This window comes from Eulemur rufifrons, chromosome 20, assembly GCF_041146395.1.
Source record: "Eulemur rufifrons isolate Redbay chromosome 20, OSU_ERuf_1, whole genome shotgun sequence".
Taxonomy (NCBI): domain Eukaryota; kingdom Metazoa; phylum Chordata; class Mammalia; order Primates; family Lemuridae; genus Eulemur; species Eulemur rufifrons.
In genome coordinates this window covers 11,353,967-11,369,941 of record NC_091002.1, presented here as the reverse complement: position 1 = coordinate 11,369,941, position 15,975 = coordinate 11,353,967, and the positions used below count along the sequence as shown (strand labels likewise).

Genomic DNA, 15,975 nt, shown 5'->3' with positions numbered 1-15,975 from the left:
TAAATCAAAAAAGTAGAAAGATTTCAAATAAATAGCCTAATTGTATACCTTAATAGGGTGCATAATAAGCAAGAATAAACCAAACTCAAATTTAATAGAAGGAAAGAAATAATAAAGATCAGAGCAGAAGTAAATGAAATTGAAAAAATATAGAAGATCAATGGAAAAAAAGTTCGTTTCTGAAAAGATAAACAAAATGCACAAACTTTTAGTTAGACTAATTAAGAAAAAAAGAAAGAAGACCTAAATAAATAAAATCAGAAACAAAAAGGAGACATAACAACTAAGACCACAGAAATATAAAGAATCATTAGAGACTAATAGTAACAACTGACCAACAAATTGGAAAATTTAGAAGAAATGGATAAATTCCTGGATACACACAACCTATCAAGACTGAACCATAAAGAAAGAGAAAACTTCAACAAACATACTGAGTAAAGAGATTAAAGCTATAATAAAAAGTCTGTAATCAAGGAAAAGCCCAGGCCTGATGGCTTTACTAATGAATTCTACCGAACATTTAAAGAAGAACTAATACCAATCCTACTCAAACTCTTTTAAAAAAAATTGAAGAAGACGGAGTTCTTCCAACTTCTGGGTAGTTCTATGAGGCCAGCACTACCCAGATACCAAAACCAGACAAGGACACAACAAAGAAAGAAAACTACAGACCAATATCACTGATGAACACATTAATAGATACAAAAATCCTAGCAAACAAAATACAGCACCACATTAAAAATATCATTTACCAGCCAGATACAGTGGTGAACAGCTATAGTCTTAGTACTTGGGAGGCTGAGATAGGAGGATTGCTTGAGCCCAGAAGTTTGAGGCCATTCTGTACAACATAGCAAAATCCCATCTCAAATATACAAAATATACAAATATACAAAAAGAGCATTCACTATGATCAAGTGGGATTCATCCCAGGGATGCAAGCATGGTTCAAACATATGCAAATCAATAAACATGATACAGCATATTAACAGAGCCAAGAGAAAAGCCACATGATCGTTTCAATAGTAAAGGCCACATATGACAAACCCACAGTTACTATCACTGAATGAAAAAACTTAAAAGCCTTTCCTATAATATCCAGAACAAGACAAGGACACCCACTTTTACCACTTTTATTTGATATAATACTGGAAGTTTTGGCCAGAGAAATTAGGCAAGAGAAAGAAATGAGAGTCATCCAAATTGGCCTTGTTCACAGATGTTAGAAAAACCTAAGATGCCATCAAAAAACTGTTAGAACTGAGAAACAAATTCAGTAAAGTTGCAGGATACAAAAACAATGTACAAAAATCAGTAGCATTTATATACGCCAATCGTGAACAATCTGAAAAAGAGATCAAGAAAGCAATCCCATTTGTAATAGCTACAAAGAATATAAAATACCGAGAAATCAATTTAACCAAAGAAGCAAAAAATCTATGTAAGGAAAACTATAAAAACACTGATGGAAGATTACACAAAAAAATGGAAAGATATTCCATGCTCATGGATTGGAAGAATTAATATTGTGAAAATGACAGTACCATCCAAAGAAATTTATAGATTCAATGCAATCTCTATCAAAATGCCAATCACATTCTTCACAGAAATAGAAAAAAAAATTCTAAAATTGATATGGAACCAAAATAGACCCTGAATAACCAAAGCAATTGTTAGTAAAAGGAATTAAGTTGGAGGTATACTACCTGACTTGAAATTATACTACAGACCTGCAGTAACTAAATCAGCATGGTACTGGCATAAAAACAGACACATATAAATCAATGGCACAGAGTAGAGAGCCCAGACATAAAACCATGCATTTACTGCCAGCTAATTTTTGACTAAGGCATCAAGAACATACAATGGGGAAAGGACAGTCTCTTCAATAATGGTGCTGGGAAAACCAGATAACCACATGCAGAAGAATGAAACTAGACCCCTATCTCTTGCCATATACAAAAACCAAATCAAAATGGATCAAAAACTTAAATCTGAGACCTGAAATAATGAAACTACTAGAAGAAAACATTGAGGAAATGCTCATGGACATGGGTCTGAGCAAAGATTTTTTTGTTTAAGACTTCAAACGCACAGGCAAACAAAGGAAAAATAGACAATGGGATTTACATCAAGCTAAAAACCTTCTACACAGCAAAGGAAACAAGTCATGGATAGAACTGAAATAATTATGCTAAATGAAGTAAGTCAAGCACAGAAAGACAAATATTACATGTTCTTATTCATATGTGGGAACTAAAAATGTAGATCTCATGAAAATAGAGAGTAGATTGGTTACCAGAGGCCAGAAAGGCTAGCAGTCAGGGGAGCATGAAGAAAGGTTGATTAATGGGTACAAATATACAGTTTAATAAAAGATACAAATTTAGTGTTTGATTGATCAGTTGGGTAACCATAGGTTACAATAATCTATTATATATTTCAAAATAGCTAGAAGAAAATAATTTGACTGTTTCTAGCATAAAGACAAGATAAATATTTAAGGTGATAGGTATCCCAATTATACTGTTTGATCTTTACAAATTATATGAATGTATCAAATGTACATGTACCCAGAAGTAGTTCTTTTCTATTCTTTGGCAATAATAAAACTAACTTTTAAAATAAACTAAGTTATAAACTTTCAATGTATAGAAAAGAGAATATGCCTCGGGAGGCTAAGGCAGGAGGATAGCTTGAGTTCAGGAGTTTGAGGTTGTAGTGGGTTATGATGATGCCGTTGCACTCCAGCCTGGGTGACAGAGTGAGACCCTGTCTCAAAAAAAAAAAAAAAAAGACCAGTAGAACTTCCATACTTTCCCAGTGAGGTTGAAGGATCTCAGGAAATTTCACCCCAAAATATGACTTGTTGGTATAAAGAGTATTTTGAATGAAAGGCCCTTAGAGATCAACAGGCCCCTGGAAGGGGCTTTCCCTCTATCTGCATAACCAGACAGACACATCAAAAGAACAATTGACTTCCCTTCCTATCCCTCTTATTTCACTATATTGCAGAAAAGAAAATCAAGAATGCAACTAGACCTGGTCCAAATAATTTTAAACATAATACCTGTTTCTTGGGCTAATTTACAAGTCAATCTGTTTCCCCCATCCATTCATGCTTCCTAGCAACCATTTATTGCCCCTAAACAGAATTATAATACCTATATTTCTCATCTCTCCCGTCCCCACTAAAAGGAGGTATAAAAATATCTGGATCCCATTAGGATATTGGGTAATCACTCTGTGATTCAACCAGTGAACAGGATAAATAAACCTCTTCCTCTCATTTATCTGCCCTGTGAGTTGATCTCTCAGCAAACTTTGGGGTGAAAGGGGAAGTTTCCCCTCATCCCCACAAGGCCTTACCACTTCCCTTTTGTTAAGTTGTTGTACACACATTTACCTCTGGCTATTCAATGAGTTGTTCACTACTACAGCATACTTCCACATACATAATAATAATTTGCTCTCCTGTTAATCTATTGTCAGTTAATTTTCAGGCCCCCTATCACTTGGACCTAAATTGGTAGAGGAAAAGTCTTTCATCCCAACAAATGCTTTTATATTAAAACAAGAAAAAAAAAAGAAAATGAATTAATCAAGTAACTAGAATAGAAAGAGCAAAACAAATTCAAAGAAATTAGGAGGAGGTCATAAGAACAAAAGCAGTTATTAATAAATTACAAAGAAACCCATAGACTTCATAGATTAACAGCTAGTTCTTTGAAAAGACCAAATAGGAAAATCTGATTTTAAAGAGAAGGTAAAAAGCAAAGACAACGTTAAGGAAAAGAAGGAGATATAGTCACAGCTACAGAAGAGAAGAAAGTTTGAGTAAAGCTTCAGACTGAGCCCTTAGAAGCTGGGTCCAGGCACCTTCTGAGCATCCTGGTTAGAGGTAGCAAGGAAGCTGCCTCGGTGAAATCTATTTTGGTCTCAAAGTGAGTCAGGAACCATTTACTTGAAATGGACTATAGAGCAGCAGTTACCAGAAGCTGAAGCCAGCTCAAGCACAGCAGGACTGACTTACTGGGCAACCAAGAGCATTATTTACCCAAGTAGACCTCAACTGCAGCAAGGATCGGTGCTGGGCTGCTGGACGGGGCAGAGCTGAAATTCCAAGAGGGAAATAAAGCAGGATCAGTTGATTACAAGTGAAATCATAGTAGTCAATATAGAGGTCAGGAATAATGAAGTTATTATATATTTCTGCACAGACTGGGATAAGCTAAAATAATTTTAACTTTTACCTAAAAGAATCACTTTAATCAAGTGACCAAAGTGATACACATTATCAGTAATGAGACAGACTGAAAATGTGTCATGCCAGATAGTATAGACTGAGAACCCAGAGTTCCATATGCATGACATGAATCTCATCTTGAAGAAACATCAAACACAAGGATAAATTAAAATACATTCTACAAAACTATGGGCCTATAATTTTCAGAAGTATCTAGGTCACGAACGTCAAGGAAAGACGAACTGTTAGGAACTGAAAGATAGTGTGACTAACTGTAGTTTGTTATTCTGGGCTGGATCTGTCTGCTATGAAATACATCACTGGGACAAATGGAGAAACATAAACGGGGTTTTTGGATTGAAGATTAAATGGTAGTAACATATTCATGTTAATTCTCTGATTTTGGTGGATGTTTGAGGTTACAAAGTAGAACATCCCTCTTTGTAGGAAATACACACTAAAGTATTCAGAGGTGATACAGCATTATGTTGGCAACTTCCTCTCAAATGGATCAAGAAGGGAAAAAAATGTACCTGCAATTTTTCTGTAAATTTAAGATTGTTTTCACATTTTAAAAAATGGAGGAAATAAAAGCATTGTCTTAGTGCCATTTCCACGACTCCATCACTTTTATCATTTTAATTCATTACCTCCCAGAATTCTTCATAACACATGTTTCGTAGGTAGTTCTATTCATACTTCAATTCATTTTGCATTGATTTTTTTTTTTCACATAAGATTATATCTTAACCATTTCCCCTTGCTATTTTTAACCTTCTTTGTAAAGGCTGCTACTCATCTGTCCTAAGCATATTGACAACTTTAGCCATCTCCCTCTTGTGGGAGATTAGGGTTTTTTAATTTGCTTGTTTATTTGAATATTTTTTGTTTGTTCATTTTTAGTATTAAGATTAAGCTTAGTGAATATTCTTGAATATATATCTTTTCATATTAGCAATATTTTCTCAGGTTTGCTGTAGTTGGGGTCATGGAATATGAACATCTAATGGGTTCTGGTAACTATGACTACATTTTATTCCAGAGGATTATATCAGTCAAACTTGAGAGCTGTCAGAAAATCTGAGGGCTCATAATGGTACTTTCCCCCCAGAACTAAGTATTTTAATTACAGCACATATTTACAATTCAGTAGGCAAAAGGAGGGGGAGAGATGTTGGGTTTTAATGTTCATTTCAGTTTTAAGGAAGGTGAATATTTCCCCACACTTATTATAAATACTATTTTTTATGTAGTGTTATGATTTGCTTATTTTTCTCTTTATTCTAGAATATTTCATGTAGATTTAAATCAGCATTCAATAAAAAAGACAGTCTTTTCCCACAGGGTTAGATATATACATATACACATATATCATGTATATATACATACACATACCTATATTTATACACAACTGCATGATAATGGTTTTTTAATTCATATACTAAACTAAGCTTTTCTAGAAAAATCTAATTTCCTAACATTGATTCAAAAGAATAGAAAATCTGAATCTATTCAGAACCTTGAGAAGAAAACGACAGTTGTCAAAGATGTTTCCAAGGTGCCTCTTCCAGGTCTTTTGCATAGCAAGCCTATCTGTCCCTGGAGGTCTCAAAACACCAAAAACCCGAGCAAAATGCAGTGGAGAGAAGGCCTATCACCAAGTAGCAAAATAACTGGCTTCATGTTGGGCTTCAGAATTAATAAATTTTCCTTTGTTTGCTGCCATGTACAAAAACTGTGATTTTTTTTTTAGTAATTGCTTCCTTAGTCACTTTGCTCAGATTAATTTTGGCCCATGATATTTTAAGAGTCGTCAAAATCCCTTTGTAAACAGAACTCACAGTGACCTCAGTGCAATGGGCACAGCCCACTGACGGGCTGATTTAATCAAGGGGGAATTCAGAGTATTCTCCTCAAGCAATTGATTTTCAAGAGAAAAGTCAGTAGGATCAAACAGCCAGTTGAGATGAAAATCCCTTGAATCACCCCTATCACTGTGTTTTCTAGTAACTAACTCCTGACTCCATATAGCGTAATAGCCAAATTACTATAATTATCCTGCAACACAAGTGGCATATCAACATTATTTTAAACATGGATTTTTTTTGCATAATCTTTCATTATTATCATTCAGTGTTCTATTTGGAAATGAAAAACAACAACAAACTGTGATCTACCCCCAAAAGGAAAAAGGTCACCAGAGAGAACAAATAAAAGGGTTATTTACATGTGAATATACTGAGATGTGTTTTACAGTCAAATACACCCTTGAAATTCATTAAATGCCTTCTCCCCTGCTTCATAAATATGGGCAAAAGAGACACCGCCTACTGAGAAAATAATCCCAGCACATAATGATCATAACGAATATAAATAAAGCCACTTTTCTTTCAAAGACCTCCAGGCCCTATATAAAAATGCGTTTGTATTTCCAGCATTGTGAAATGAATCTGACTGTTGGAAAGAGAGGCTGACTCATACCACAGGTTGGTCCAGTGCTGAAGAGGAAAGTAGGAATACAGGTCCCTGTTATCTTACTCTCTGCAAAATAATAGATTCTTAAGTATTTGCCATCTTTTGTTGCTGCTGTTGTTTTCGAAGACATTTGAAAGGGTTTAGAAACCAGCATTAGAATTAAGATAGAAAATTAGCAACAGGTTTTATTAGATAACCAGAAGGCTCACCAAGATGGCTTTTGGGGCAGTGTCCCTGACAACAAGTTCTGTGTTTCAGGTCTGGGTCACAGTCTACCTGTTATGCTACGAGTCCATGCGCTGTGCCCTGAGAACCCCTGCAAGAGTCCAGAGACTGTTGACCTTGGAGATAACCTATTCAGCCTGGTCATAGGTCTGATGGGATTTACTTGTTTTATTAACATCTCTAGTAAAGCATTAGAATTTGTATAGTTAATCTAGAAAACCAAAGTTGGCAAGAGCAGCTAAAGCTTTAGAAGAATGAAATTTTGTTATTTTTCACATACTAAAAGATATTCAGTGGCTTAAAAAAGACGAGATTCAAATTGTAACAAATATAAATTAGTACTTTAGGCTTTGTACAAACATTAAGTATTGTCATAGCCTTGCAGTGCAGCCTTGGCCACAAGGCACCAAAGAACTGTACCACAGGACCCCGGGGGAAGGAAAGGAGGAGGAAGAGGAAGAACTGAGATGCCCAAAGCCCAAATCACAATGAAAAAAACAGCAAATTTGGTGGCACTTGCCACCAAGTGGGTAATAACACTGTGTGGCCACCGAGATGAGAGACGGGAAAGAGGCCACAGAACCCACCCTAGCCTCCTGGGAGATAGAGGTGACCAGGCCCCTGAAGGATACAGAGCACAGCTCCTCTCGTAGGGGGACCTGAAACCCAGGAGCAATGAGAAGCCCACTCAGTGGGAAGTGAGGTGTCGCTGTGGAGACAGAGTGTTGGGTGGGTGTAGTTTATGGCCAGCCAGGGGGAAAATGCAGGCTTGCAGGAGGATATAAATACCCAAAAGGCCTCACCCTGAGCACATACCACCACTGCCACCCTGTCAGGGACCAGAGGAAGGAAGGGTGATACTACAGAGCCTCTTATGGGCTGTGATGTGTCGCCCTCTACCCCCTAAAATTCAGATGTTTAAGTCTTAACCCCCCGTACCTCAGAATGTGAGTGTATTTGGAGACAGAGTCTTTAAAGTGGTAATTAAGTTAAAATGAGGTCACTAGGGTGAGCCCTAATTCCACATGACTGGTGTCCTTGTAAATGAAAAGAGGAAATTTGGACACAGATGGTACAGAGGGAAGACCACGTGAAGACGAAGGGAGAAGATGGCCCTTTACAAGCCGAAGAGAGAGGCTTCAGAAGAAACCAACCCTGCTGACACCTGACTTCTGGCCTTGGAATTGTGAGAAAATAAACTTCTGTTTTTCAAGCCACCCAGTCTGTGATAATTAGTTATGGCAGCCCTCACAGACTATTATAGGGTCCTAGTGAGTCACAGGTTAAATATTAGTAACTACAGAATGAACTGGATGTTAAAAATCAATGTTCTGAGATATAGAAAGCAAATATGTTGGCAGAAATACTGCTATGCTTTATAGAGAAATGTTTCATTCCTATTTGGAGTCAATGTTATTATAAAAGAAGAATCAAGTAAAATAGAAAGGAATTCAGGAATATAAAATGAAACCTTAGGAAGAGAGGCTAAAAGACCTGAGACTATTTAACATACAATAAATGAGACTTAATATAGCCATTGTTTTTTAGCTCCAGCACACGGAGAGTGTTTCCAGATGTTTCCCAAAAGAAGAGAGAATCTGAAAAAAGAAGAGAATGTTAAGTTCAATGAAAAGAAATTTAAATAAGATGTAAAGAAACATTTCCTGACAGCAAGAGTGATTTTTAAAAAATTTTAAAGGCAACATTGCCATGTTTTACATGGGGATGTTACAAAAATTATATTTTGAAGGGCCTTTTAAACATATAATAAGCAACACTTTTCCTGGGTGACTTGGTTATAGGGGGCTATACTAGTTATTTTTTTGAAAGCCCACAATTCTGTTATACAAAATTAAATTTCTCCCTGCCAAAGAGCACATCAAGTTCTACAGAGACTTTGTTAGGTGGGCCCTGGGTGCATAATGAGATTTACGAATCTGAACCTTGCAGGGGTCTTTTAAAACAGAGATTCATGCTGCCCAGATTGCAACGGCCTACATGAGGAACAAAAGTTTTGGTTTTGCTTTTTATTTTTTTATTTTAACTATTAAATGTAGTGATGCCAATACAGCTGTGGAAACGCAGGCTGTGCCCTATTTTGCCTTATGCATCATCAAGAAAATTGCCAGCTCAATTTTGATTCCAAAATCTTCATTGTGATGATGTCGCTAACAAAAGACGCAGCTTGATTAAACATCAGGCCAGGCCAGCGCTGGGGCCAACTGGAGAAAATATTGTTTTGAACCATTTTACTGTCGCTGAAGAAAAATACTCATAAACTGTCCAGGCGTATGGAACATCCCTATGTGTGTTCAGTAAGTTTTCAGAGATTCTTAGCATTTGACAGGATTTTAGATCTCATTTAGTACAATTTCCCACACAAGCAGAAAGCCCTTTCTAAGTGTTTATGACTGTTTCTTTACAAATTCTTCTAATATTATGGGAATTTGCTACTTCTAAACTAGGCCCTCCACTAAATAAAAAATGTATAAACATTGAATAGTATTTCCTTATATTTGGACAAAATTTACCATCCTTAGAACTTATTCCCATAGGTCCCAGTTTAATCCCAAGGTTTAGTACATAAAAAAAATCTACAAGTGTATGCAAGGTTATATATGCAAAATGCATAGCTATGGGAACATACATAAATTATTCAGGTAAAATGCAAATTGAATGTACATAAACTGTTTAGATTCACTGGAAACTTCTAATAAGGCTGAAATGATAAAGAACAGTAGGCTAATCATAATGGATGTAAGAAGCTAAAGAAAGGAGGGATTAGTCTAACAACATTGAGTCTTGACATTATTCTGCTTGAAAGGGTTGGTGACAGTCTTGGCAAGGTGACTTTTTATCTTGGAAGGCTTTGACTAAAAGGAGGTAAAAGTGCAAGTTTTCACAGATGATGGGAAAAGATCAGACCTGAGTCAAGGATTTTAGAGTATGTGGAAGGTGATTCCAGGAAGCAACAGTAGGAGAGTGAGGAAGAGACAGAGAAGGGAAAGCAACTAATAAAATTGTGTGATCCCTGGATTACCACCGTGGACAGCTAGAACTTAATCCCATGCTGGGACCCTGGGAAACCACCCAAAACTCATGTCTCAGGGTTTTCCCACCTGAGGGGTAAGGAAGCTGGGGTATTTATTCTCCAATCAGTTGTGTATGAATAAATGCTTTCACAGCTGGTAGGAAAAGACCAGACTAGTAGTGTCTTGGTCTAGATTCCTTGGAAACACACCTTGAGTCAAAGATTCAAATATAACCAACCACTTATTTGGGAGTTGGTAGAGAAAGCATCAGCAGAGAAGCAGGGATGTGAGGCGGGGAGGCAAAGTCAGCTCCTGGAGTGTTAATTTTCTGGCACTTCCAGCCTGCCTCTTGAGCAGGTCAGAGTGGCTTTCCACAGTTCTGCAAAAGCCTGCAGACATGGAGGTGAAGATTCTGGCAGATAGAGGCTATTCAGAGCACATACATACAAAATAAAGTCTGAGCAATATAGGTAGGTGACTGATAAATCATTGATCATTCATTAAATAACTTGTGGAAGTGAAAAAAACTGACCACGTATCTAAGGGTAGCAGACCTATCACTGGAGTTTTCAGTCAAAGCCATCCAAGATAAAAAGTCACCTTGCCAAGACTGTCACCTTGCACAAAAGCAGAGAGAGGCTGGGTCTGCATTCTGGGTCAGCCACTGATGAGCTTTAAAACCCTGGATGAGCTCGAGCAGGTATAAAACGGAGAGAACTTCACATCCCCTCGCTCTCCTACATCGCGTATGAGAATAAAATGAGAGAATATATATAAAAATCCTTTGATATGAAGAATGCGCTGAACAAAATATAAGAGATGAGACACAATGATGTCTGCTTATTTGAAACAAGAATTTTAGTTCACATTTTGGAGAAATTATATTTCCTTTCACTGGAGACTTTCATCAGAAAAAAAGTAACAGATCACAGTACATTTAGAATTTTCTCTGGAGCCTCATTCTTTGCTGCTATTGATAGGAAGATGGCAGCGAAATGTGTTGACGACTCTTCTTAGATATAATGAGCTGTCGATGATTTGTGAATCCATCCCTGAGTTATTTGTAAGTCTACAATAGTAGCTCCCTGGTGAAAATTTCATAAAGAATCACGTTTGGGTCAATGAACATAAAGATGATTTTCGAAAATAAACAAGGTTTGGAAGATAAGAGAAGTTTTCCTTTTTCTTTACTTACCATCCCGTCCTAGATCAACTGATTTTAAGTAAAAATATTAAAGGTGGTAGAGAGAATTAGGACTTCTTTTAGTTTCTGTATCTCTGTGGGTTTTTGCTAGACAAATGTATATTAAATTATGTGTGTTTTTAAGTCCAGGGCTCAGTTTAAATTTTGAATTTCATTCTCCAATGAAGTTTCTAAGACAGGTATATTCCATTCATTCTGTGTACAGAATATTAGCAGCATGAGATCCACTCAGGAACACGCTATTTCTTTTCAACTTGTTTCTCATAACGACAGCCACAGGGGAGGAAAAAAAAAACAGCTGCTTTCAAAGAAGAATTTAAGCATTTGAAAATGACAATGACAATTTATGGTTGAAGCTTGTCAAATGCTGAAAAGTTCCTTCAGAACATTCCTATGGTATCTCTTCACCAAGAAGCACGGACGAGTGAGCCTTTACTATCAAAAAACGGTGACCTTAAATCTCTCTTTTGGGAAGGGTATTGTCATCAGTATAAAAGGGAAACACCTGTCCATCTATGGCTTTGGCAGTTCTCTGTAAAAAGTATGCATATTCAGATGAGGTCTATACACCCACATGCCTGGTTTTCCCATCCAGGGGATAAGATCAGCCAAATGGTCACCTGCTCTTGTCTAGATTGACAAATCCTCTGTCACCACCCAAAGTGCTCCTCTTTCTATTTTTGAATAACCTTGATATGATCTTTCAGAGAGGAGAAAGCAGAGCAATTCAAAATACCCTGATTTTACCCTGAGAAGATTCAAGTAGGTGAAAGGCCAGTCACAAAGAGATAACAATTGCTAACGATGATCAAGTTTACTCAAGACACTGTGCAAAGCACTTTACATGGCTTATCTCAGCGAAACTTCACGACCCCTCCCTGTGAGAGGTATTACCTCTTACATCTTACAAATGAAGAAACCCAGGTTTAGAGACGTGAATTAATGTACCCAAGGTCACTTGCCTGCCTGCATCTGTCTGCTAGAAGAACCCAAACACTTAACTACAAAGATACCCGTGCATGTGGTAAGGCCTCATTAAATTAAAACATCATTTAAAAGTAAACAAATTAAAAGTTTGGGATTACCTAATTTCACTTGGTGAAAATCTTGATACAGACAGTATTTTAAAATTGGTTCTATTACTTCCTAGAGCTAGAAATAAGTTAAGCAAGTTAAAAATGACTACTTGTAATAGACCTGTACTGTATAATGATTTGTCAATGACATAAACACAGAAGCACTAATTGTTGGGAGTAAGACTAAAAGCATATAGAACTTCTTGAGTCCTTTATTTAAAAAATTTACTTGTTACATTTGGCTTTGTGTGTGTATGTTGTGTAAAATCCTGAAACATTAGTAACTATTTCACCATAACTTATATCTACTTTAAAAAAACATTCCAAAAGTGAACTTTCTGAGTTAGGGAAACCTTAAGCTGCAAGGCTAACTATACCTGTGCACTTTTAACTATCTGTGCTCATAGATAATTTGCACAAGGATGCGATTAGCCATAGGAAATAATCCTTAAAGGGGATTGGAGAAAGAAGTATAACATGCCCTATTTAGTTCTGTCACTTAGCAAACAGTAGAGTTGTGTATAAGGCTTGGATTTAATTTCTTGTCATTTCCCTGTGAAAGCCACTGTACCTTGACTTCCTTGGACATTTAGCTCTTGCGGTGATTCCAGAACATCATCGGGATGTGGGAAACAGAGTCCGTGGAAAGGCCCCAAGTCAAAGCAGGCATGCAGCAGTTCCATGTTCACTCTTGAGCACACACTCATGAACCCGACAGCTAAGCCTTCCACCTGAAACATCCAAAACATCTCATTACTCTATCAGACCTCAAATGATTTTCATCGTGAAACTTCCTCAGCCCCTCAGCACGTGGTCAGTTGGAGGTTTGGCAAGCACTTTGAAATATTTAAGGGAGGACGAAGTATCTAACGTCTAGCACAAGGCACAGCACATACAACATGCTCAAAAAAAATGTCCAATGAGTGACCACTGTGGACAATCCTAGAGGTACATAAGTAATTTCAGGAAGTTGTCAGAGAGTTCTTGATGGGAAATCATAGCAACTTAACACCTGCCCTCTTTGCACAGAAAATGCCCCTGCTGGCCCCATATCCTCTGCCATTTGCTGTCTTGTTTTTCATCCTGCCACAAGCCCTGCCCTCCGGTTCACTTTCCTCCCCTGCACCATGCACAGTTCTCAGTGAGACGCGGGTCATTGTTCCAATGCCCATCTGATTGGCTCCCAATGCAGAGGAAGTTCATGGTCACTAGCTCCATATCAGGTAAAAACTCTTCAATTTTTCTTGAATTCGTTCATTTACTGATCGGATGGTATGATGGAGAGGAGATGTGAGGAAAAGAGATTTGGTGGGAAACATTTGAGTGAAGTAAACCTGAGTCAGGCTGGGCTGGCTCACCAGGTGGGTCTCATCTGCAAACACATCACCTCCCAGTATCCTAACAGACACTTGGTTCTGAAGCTGTTGCAGTGGTCTCTGTGATTTTAGGTCTTTGATGAGGAATACACAAGTGGAAAGATGAGTAACTATTTGATCTGGACCTATTAGTACCAAAATATTGTAAATTAACAACAGATTTTAATTCTATCATATTCCACATTGCGACATGACTGTGATTAAAGTTCCTTAGTATGTCCCTTCAATAATTCTGTATTTTATTCTTTTCTGCAAGGAAAGTATCTAAAATTTAAAAAGAGAAAGAGAATACATAGTCCTTTAAATTGCATATAAATAATTCCTGTTTATTACTAAGTAGATTTTAAGCAAATTCTGACAGATATTACTAGAAACCAGCATTTACTGGGTCCTATCCCTTAATGGTCCAGACTTTATTTCTGAGATAACCATTCCATTTGGAAAGTAGAAGAACTCAACGATCACAGGCATTCCCTTTTCCCAAGAATGCAGACCGTTCCATAAATGCCCAGGCAGAGAAAATGGTTAATGCTTTACTAAAACACAGAATCAAGCTATAATAATGCTCAGTCTTAATGACACAGAAAAAAATTAGATATTAAACTATTTGTTCTTAAATATGTCTTCCAGTTAAAAATCATTTGTTCTTAAACATGTGTTTGTAAAATACATGTGAGACTCCCTTTATTTTCTCCTTAATACTGAAATACAAGGGAAATCTTTAAAAATTAATTTTCCATGCATATTCCTTTCTTTACAGCTTCCCCAAAATGATACTTGCTGTAAAAGTCTGGATTTACACAGCTGTTTTATAAAGCCATTGACACTTTAATAAAAATCCAAAATAAACATTTTAATTTTTTTCCCAAATAACAAGTGATTGTTTGTCTTGTTTGCACCCGTGAACAAAGGCTGCCTCGCCGTGGTAGTCTGGCTTCTCTGTAATTTTAGGCCCAAGACTCAGCAGACGCTGATTAACCAATCCATCTACCATATGTGCAGAAAGAGACGGCCAGCCTCACTCTCTGCAGGGAAAATTGGCATCCATCTTGGTTCACATGGAGATGTCCTTCTAATCTACAGCCACGCTGGCACAACGAAACTTCGATGGCCTCAAATACCTTTTGCTGGCTTCATGGCGAGCTGCATGCGCATGATAAGAATGTATTATTTATAAGACCGCTGTTAGTAATGAGCTATTACACTAATGGCTCATTGTGTTTGGAATTTGATTTCAAATGGCATGGATCACACATTCTGATGAAAATGAGAAAAACATGTTTTGCCATTTAGAAACAAAGATTTAACGTTCTCCAATTCTACAACCTGTTATATTCCCATCATTCAACCAGGGTTGTAACAATTTACAAAAGTTCACAATTATAAGCTACAACAGAGCAAGGACATGTTGTGGAAGTGTCTGCTTTTTCCTTTATTTCTTTTATTTCCTTTATTTCCTTTATTTCCTTTATTTCTTTCAAATAACTGATTTGAGAAACACTGTTCTAAAATATGAATTTGCAGAAGTATCCAAATGCATCTATGTGCATGTGTTTTCTAAAAAAAAAATAAATGGATTTAATGGACTGTTTTATTTGTACAATAAAAAGGCATTGATTGCAGGCTGTTGTCTATCTTCCAGGTGACAGAAGTACCTTCCACCACCAAAGTGTCTTCAATTATACTGGAGAACAAAACTGAAAGTTTTCTTGTTCTTGTTTATCCTGTGAAGACCTGCATGATGATACATAAGGTTTAGATTGCTAGAAAACTATATTCATAGTGGCCTTGTCTTCCCAAACGGGTTCACTTACATACATGTGTATACTTTATCGTTTATGCTTCCATCCAAAAAGCCCTAGAGCCACCCATCCCTTTTTGGGTGACAATATTCCACAGTGAGGGTTTTGCCCTCGTTGTGACCATGGCCGACTTTGCTCCTCTCTTCCTGATGCCAAGCGCATGGCTGACCTGGCAGGCTCTCCCCATCTGCAGGTCGGTGGGGCTTACTCAGACCACTGCTGCCCATGCCCTGGTTGGTGCCAAAGCAGACACTCTGCCCATCTGTCTTTAAGAGCCGCCCTTGGCCTCCAACTTCCCTTCCCTGAAACCTCAGCTTGGAGAAAAACACCAGATGTCAAGGGAAGCCAGGATACAGTTGTGACGAGGTACTTGTAGCAAAGTGACAACTCAAAACTCCCCCAAAGTAGCTATCAAGCTGAAGAAAGTCCTCAAAATGAAAAACCTTTTTCAGGGTTTCCCACAGGGCACAGGCACAGCTCTCAGGCATTCTGCATGCATGGCCTGTAACTGGCATGGCTGGTTTGGGAAGAGATAG

At 37.4% G+C, this 15,975-nt stretch overlaps 1 protein-coding gene across 1 annotated transcript in view; it reads right to left on the bottom strand.

The window, feature by feature from the left end:
* The window catches only part of CFAP61 (cilia and flagella associated protein 61), a 254,315-nt gene that overhangs the window by 197,146 nt on the left and 41,194 nt on the right, over nt 1-15,975 (bottom strand). The window contains exon 7 of the mRNA XM_069496104.1: nt 12,833-12,992. Coding sequence (XP_069352205.1) covers nt 12,833-12,992 — 160 coding nt within the window. The remainder of the gene's footprint in view (nt 1-12,832; nt 12,993-15,975) is intronic.